We start from the raw sequence: 8,023 nt of genomic DNA, 5'->3' as shown, positions 1-8,023 counted from the left end.
ATATAATAATAGTCTCGTTTAGTGTGTAATTGTTCTATAAAACTTTAAAAATTGACTACTTTGTATAATAGTATAAACTATATTCTATGCATAGATCATTTTATATTTATTCGTATTTATCTCAAAAATGTAGAGAATTTGATCGTTTATTTTAAAATATTCGTGTAAAAAATGAACAGTTGACCTTTACATTTGTATACTTTTTCCACGATATGTATAATAGTACAATAATAAAAAGTATTTATGTATTTATTTATTTCTTTGCTGCGAATTTGAAAATTCATATGATTTGTAAAGATTTAACCGTGAATACCTAAACCAATATCGAAAACTCGTTGACAATTTATAAATTAATATACTTTTTTTTGTAGAAAGTTAAATTCCTAAATCAATAATACACATATAGTTTACTCGAGTAAATAATTACTTTCCAAATTGGAATTCACTAAGTTGGTTCGTTTAAAACGTATATTTTATAAGGAGCTAAATACATAAAAAATAATTAATTTAAATTTAACTTTTTACTAAATGTTTTATTAAGCTCTAAGGTGTGATTTGGATTATTTTAAATGTGATTTGTAGATTAATTTATAGAATTTAAAAATATATAATATATTTTTTTAAATGTTTCCTATTCAAATATATAATTAAAAATAAATTTCAATGCATTTGAATAACAAAAATTAAATGTAATATAGTAATAAAAATAACATGAAGTACATGTACAATAAATTATTATATAATTACCTTTCAAACATAATATATAAATTTAATATTACGCTGAACATAATATTGTAATAAGAAATATAATATAATATGTATATACGTAAATATGTTATAAAATATAAATATCATCAATGAATTTGTATTAAAAAAATATAAACGATGGTTTATTATTTATTATCAGCTATATTTAAATACCACTAATTATGTTAGTTTAATCAAATTCCACAATAGATAATATTATACTATAGTGTAGTTATATAATATTTAGCTCAATTTTATTTTTCGATTATATTTAATTGTATGTACATTTTGTTAATCTTATTATACACTGAAAACATTAAAATAAATTCTCTTAATTTAAACAAAGTTTGGAAATGAATTCCTTGTTATCAAAATCAACAAAATCTATAGTTATAAGCCATAAGGTATAAACTATAAACGATATGGCCAGTTTATTATTACAATAAACATTAATGATAATAGTAATTATTATAATTTTCTTCTGTTTAAAATGTCATTGCACAATACATAATGTACAATGATTATTTAAATTATATCAATATAATATACGTAAGTGCCCTTTTTTTATTATACAAACTAAAATCAGTAAACGATGGTAGGTCAAAACAATAACAAATAAATCATTAAACTAGACCATTTATAGCTAATAGCCCAATGGCACTTTCTCTAATTTAAACAATTTACTTTATCTAGAACATAATGCATTATATGCAGCCAGCACTGCAACAGTAATTGTTTGAGAATTGCATTTTAATAAGTATGCATTATGCTTAATAGCATATTATTATGTAATAAGCCGCAGTCGATAAATTTTAATATACCTTTTTAATAAAAGCTTATCATAATTTATTCTTCATCAATGTATCGTAAACATGAACAATAAATAACACTGCAGTTATTATCAATTGTTTTAATATTTCAACCTACTAACAAGTAACAACATTGTTTCTTCTTATGGTGTAATAATAGATGTATGTAGTAATAGTATTAAATTTGTTCTCAAAAATTTTCTTCTATTCATTAGATTGAGCATCTACCGAGTGCCGACGAGTTATATAAAATAATTTCAATCATCGAACAATTCTACAACAGAGTGAATTTGTATTTTGATTATAATTTTTGATACAAAAAAAATTTTTTTCATATAAAAGCTGATTATAATATTACAGAAAATGATTATAATACAGTACGATATTTTAAATACTCGTATATGTGTCCGTATTAGGTATACTGAACACTGAGCAGGTTAACGAAGTGGTTTATTATTTTGTTTTTCAACGTAAATTCGATTGAATGCTTCTTATCATTCGCAGTCTTAGAAATGGTAGTGTTCGGCGCGCGGTGGGAGAAGGATAAAGGAAAAGAGAGAAAGAGCCCTTGGCCCCGTTTTAGGAACGCGTGCGCTTGACACTCGAAATTCTTTCTGCCACTGCCACTGTGCGCTCTACTTATCGCCGGCAATAAGTTTTTGCTGTATTTGATTTACAAACGACGCGTACATCGGAAAATAAACGTAGTTTATTTTATTTTATCCCATTAATTAACAGAGTGAAAAAACAAATAAGTTACTAATATTCGTGGTCATTGCTGCAGCAGGGTTAAACGTTGACACCCACGAAAATTACAACACAACTAATATTATAATGATTGCTAAATTATAATAATTAATTCTACAGTGAGATACAAAGGATTTATTTACAAAACAAAAATTTTAGACCCATAGTTTATATGATTATATGCATTTTATTTTGTTCGTGGTTTCTTATTTTTATTTTCTATTAAATATTTAAGCTATGAAAACTTGTAAATCGCAAACAAAATCTTCTGATGACTTGCTCGTGTGTTTATATTAGATATAACATTTTATCCACTTATCAATATGCCTATAAAAGTAAATTATGAGAATAATGTAATGTCATCTCGGTAACTAAATTGTTACTGTAAAAATCGATTTATTTTTTCTCCATCTTTAACCTTATTTATTCTTTTTTTATACACTAACTTTTGTAATATTTATTTATATTTTATTTATACTTTAACATTATACTGTTTAATATAACTGGTTTTAAAACTCATAACAATACTTTATAAGTTTATTATTTATGAGAACTTTATTTTACATCAAAGTTTGTTCCATTAATATTAATCTAAATCAAATAATGAGTAAAACTTGAATTTAATTTTATGTAAATATCTTGCTTGACATCTCGTACAAAGTTAATTTTGCGAACAACTATTAAAATATTTGCACATTTTTTTATATGTTTGCTAATTATGTTAATATTTATCGTTGATAAGCTTACGTTTATTTTTGAACAATTACGTATTCTACAATTGTTATTAAATATGCAAAATTCGAAAAATCGTTTCATTTATAACATTCTTATAAAATACGAATTTAAAAATTTGTGATCTTGTTTGTTCACAGATCTGCTTAAAAATATACGCGTGTTGTACGCGACAAGTATGGTAGAACTAATATTTTACATCGTAGAACCGTAAAGCGGATGTGTAACGGCCCTATGTTGACGTCACTGTACATAGTAGATAGGTATACCGTGCTTCATAGTATTGTAATGTGTGTGTGGTGTATTTAATATCAAATCCAACCGATTGCTACTAATAAGAATAAATTTAATAACAACGAGAATAATATACGATATCACCGTACGACGTCAACCGTCTTGCGGGGTATTACGCGTGCACAATAAATTTATGTATATGCTATTATTAATATTATTTAACATATTATTGTGATCGTTAATCGTTTCCGATCCGCGCGTACCGCCCACGCACCGTCCTAATATTAATTCGTTCGGTTAGTTTCTACCCGCGGCCCACCGTCCGAACTGGCGACTGACGGCGGTTCACCGTGTTAAAAACCATCACTGGTCACCGTCACCGTGTCATTTACCCGCCGCGGTTGCAGGTCTCGTGGTGTTTTACCACGTCCGTCGGATAATAACCGTAATGTGAACAGACACATTAGAATATACTGCATAGGCGTGTCTACGGGGGAGGCAGGGTGGGCACTGGCCTCCCCAGCGACGTTCTTGGCCTCTTGGATTATAATGGTGAAACCACGAATATAGATATAGATTATACTTATAATATGTATTGTATCTATATCCAATCCGTGGCTGAAACAGTAACAGTAATATTAGTAATTGATCGATAAGAAATGTTATCAATGTCAATAAAGTTTTCGTCCATATATAGGTTACGTAATAACTAATAATCATGGAACACGGTCTTAGAATAATAGTCTATATATAGACTTTCTTAGTCCATGGTAATAATTATTCTTTATTACCTATCTATGTTTTCGTCACGACCACGATTGTAACTCATAGATAAAATTTACAACCATGGACCGTGGTTTTTGTGAAGAATGCCGGTTTGTTTTGTAAACGGTTGTCGGTTTGTACTTTGTTTTGTTAATAAGCCTGCTGTAGCAGCAGCTGCGTATATAATTGTGCCAAATTTTTGATAACAGCATCGCAGCGTAATTTTTAATTTTCATTTGAATTTAAATAAGTTTATTGTTTAATACAAATATAGTATATTATATAATATAAATATTATTAAATAATAAATATCAATAATCAGAATGGCAGCCAAAAATAAAAGATTGAAAACTTTGCATGACTTTTTTATGCCAAAAAGAACAAAAAAAAATTCTGGTAAGTTTATATTAGTACTTTAATATAATATAATCCACTATCCATAGACTAAACATATTATTTAAGTTGTTTTATTTAACTTATGAATTAACAATATTCATTTTATTAATTTAGGTGACAATGATCCAGATGATCCAGTACCATTAGCACAGTGTAGTCATACAGTTGAAGAATTTGAAAAAGTTACTGAGTCAAATATTGTACATGAGGTGTTAGGTATTTATATAAAATTGTTTTAATAATGTATTAATGTTTGTTTATGTTGGCTGATTGTGTTCAATTCTAGACTGTGTTTATAGATGCAATGTATCTAGTTAAACATTTAATTTATAACATGTGTATATCTTAATGATAGGTAGAAATAATATATAATAATATTAATTTGTTATTTTGTCTATGTTCTTTGTTGGGTTTACTATTTGTGTTCAGTGTTTGGTGGCATACTGATCCAGGGCTACTAAGTGTAAAAGCATACATATGGTACTATAATGTTGGGTCAATGTTTTGTATTGGTTGTTGATATTTGTTGTTAACTTGTTTTTATGTATATTAGGTAAATAAATATTGTAATTTTTTACTTTTGTAGTAACCATTAACCAATAAACTTTATTGCTAATTAGTTACATTAGTTATACCTAACTGATAATATTTGTGTTGATCAATGTTGTGTGTTTATGTTTGTTAATACTTCATATTATTTAAATGTTGTTATTTTTGTAATAAATTTATTAAGAAAACAAGTTTTAAAATTTTAAAAACTAAATGATCAAATCGAGTAAGTATAATGTACTAAATTTAAATAGTTTATCTTATGCATGAATTCTAAAAATTTTAGATCCTGATGATCCTGCTAATTTATTGCCGGTATTCCAGTTAGAACGTAAAGATAGGGTTGTTAGAGGCCCATTTCAACCCAAACTTAAATTGTATCCACGAACAAAGTTTGGAGATAGATTTCGGTGCTTTAATAAATCTTGGTATGAATTATTCAATTGGCTTGAGTACAGTGTGAAATTAGACAGAGCTTTTTGTTTTCCCTGTCGGATGTTCACAAATTCTTCAGGAATAAATGCTGGCTATACAGATTCTGCGTATTCAAAAGTCGGATTTAATAATTGGAAATTAGCTACAACTAAATTTAAAGCACACCAAACTTCAAACACTCATTTAAATAGTGTAACTTCATTAACAAACTTTTTGCACTTAAAACCAATAGATACAGTTTTAGATGAAGAGAGAGAACTTATACACAGTCAAAAAGAACAGCAAAGATTAAAAAATAGACAAATCATGCAACGCTTAATTGATATAACTCTGTGTATAGGTATTGGTGGACGTTCATTCCGAGGAAAAAATGAAAAGGAAAGTAGTTACAATAAAGGTCTGTTCAAAGATATTGTTACACTTTTGGCCAAATATGATCCTCTTCTTAAGTCTCACTTAGAATTAGGTCCAAAAAACGCTACTTATTGTAGTAATATAATTCAAAATGATCTAATTATATCAATAAGTCAAGTACTAAAAAATCAGTTAAAACATAAAATTGAAAATAAAAAAATATCAATTATTGCTGACGAGACAAGCGATTTAGGACACCACGAACAGCTATCAATAGTTTTAAGGTATTTTGATGATGAAAAAAAATGTCCAGTGGAGCAGTTTGTAGGTATGAAAAGAATAATGTCAACTGATTCGCAGACTATTTTTAATGCAATAAGTGATGTTATTAATGACTTTGGTATAAAATGGGAGTCTGTTTTATCAATGTGCTTTGATGGTGCAGCAACGATGTCGGGAAGTGTAAATGGAGTTCAAGCTAAATTCAAAAAGGAAAATGATAAAGCGTTCTTTGTACATTGCTATGGACATTGTCTCAATTTGATTTTAGTAGATTCAGTTGGGAGAGAAAATAGAATAACTTTTGATTTTTTTGGTAACATTCAGTTGATCTACTCATTTATTGAAGGTAGTTGCACTAGACATGGTATTTTGGAAACAATTGCAAATTCTTTAAACTTAAAACTTAAGACCTTAAAGTCTGTATCAACAACACGGTGGGCCTGCCGCGCAGAAGCAGTTAGTGCTATTAAAGAAAACTATACAGCATTGTTGGTTGCTATAAAAGAAATTTCGGATAGAACAAAGCAGGCTGATGTAAGAGCAAAAGCATTAGGAATATTAAATCAAATGAAAACCTTTGAATTTATATTTGCAATGCTTATGTTAAATCTTATTTTACCCTTAGTTTTAAAAGTAAGTGTGTATCTGCAATCTTCGAACATAAATTTATTAACTGCTGTTGAACTTGTTACATCACTGAAACAATCTTTAATATCATTAAGAAACAATGAAAAAGAATTCCAAGACATTTTTAAAAAAACTGTTCAAATGTGCAACGATAATGATATTTTGATACCCGATTTGAAAAGAAGAAGAGTTTCATCTAAAATTGATGAATCTCATAAAACTCAACATATAATGAAGAATAAAGAAGAAGAAATGAAAATATCAGTGTTTTTTCCAATGTTAGATAGAATGATAAGTGATATAGAAATTAGATTTAATCAAGAGACTATTAATATGATAAAGTGTGTTGCGCGTTTGATAAAACAAGAAGTTACTAATGATGATCTTATAAATTTGTCCAATATATTTGGAGTTGATTTTAACGATTTAGATGCTGAGATTCGATTACTTAAATCAAATTGCTCAATCAGTAAAGACAACATAAATACATGTGATGATTTAATAAAATGGTTGGCTGATTATGGAACTGGAAGAGATATTATATTTCAAAATATATTTATAATTTTAAAAGAATTTTTGACTATTCCGGTTACAAGCTGTTCCTGTGAAAGAACTTTCTCAAAGTTAAATTTTATTAAAACAAAACTTAGGAGTACAATGCAGCAAGACCGGTTGGATGCGTTGTTAACAATAAGTATTGAACAGGAGTCTGCCTACAATATAAATATTGATGATGTCATTGAACATTTTAAAATACTAAAACCAGTTAATAGGCGAATGGAATTGTAAATTTATTGGATTTTATTAGTTGTAATATTTTAATAAATTACTTGTTTAACCAAACTAATAAATAACTGTTTTATGTGGATTGTTTATTGTGTAATAACTGTAATAAGATGTATAGAGAAGGTTTATGTACCTACTACCTGTCCTATAGTTGATAAAATATTTATAAAAAAAAAAAACTAAGTAGGTAGCACATTAGTTATTAGGCCTTATTTATTAGTTCATAGTTGTAATAGCATATAAGAAACCAATTTTAAGATCAATAAAATCTTTAATTTGGCGGGGTGAAAAATTTCCAGGTGCTATATATAATAAATTAATACAACAAAAATAAGTCACAAATATAGATATATATATATATTATAGATCGCTGTAGTATGTTAAAAATTTAAATTTTATAACTGGCCTCCCCAGCCGTGGAGGTCTGGACACGCCTATGATATACTGTAAATACATACGTACATACATACTTACAAACATATATATATGTGTGTGTGTGTGTGTGTGTGTGTGTGTGTATAAATATATTATAGAGGTCTATGTACCTCCTCCCCCCCAAC

The 8,023-nt window shown here is 27.7% G+C and overlaps 1 protein-coding gene across 1 annotated transcript; it reads left to right on the top strand.

Moving 5' to 3' along the window:
- Positions 1-5,192: 5,192 nt before the first annotated feature.
- On the top strand, positions 5,193-7,378 carry LOC112596179 (zinc finger MYM-type protein 1-like). The gene is made up of 5 exons (XM_025341672.1): positions 5,193-5,205; positions 5,266-5,945; positions 6,009-6,683; positions 6,915-7,265; positions 7,328-7,378. The coding sequence occupies exons 1-5, from the start codon at positions 5,193-5,195 to the stop codon at positions 7,376-7,378; spliced, it is 1,770 nt and encodes a 589-aa protein (XP_025197457.1).
- Positions 7,379-8,023: the final 645 nt, after the last annotated feature.

This window comes from Melanaphis sacchari, unplaced genomic scaffold, assembly GCF_002803265.2.
Source record: "Melanaphis sacchari strain LSU unplaced genomic scaffold, SCAv2.0 Contig305_pilon_pilon, whole genome shotgun sequence".
Lineage (NCBI taxonomy): Eukaryota > Metazoa > Arthropoda > Insecta > Hemiptera > Aphididae > Melanaphis > Melanaphis sacchari.
The sequence above is the reverse complement of the archived record's forward strand: the minus strand, read 5'-3'. Positions and strand labels throughout refer to the sequence as shown.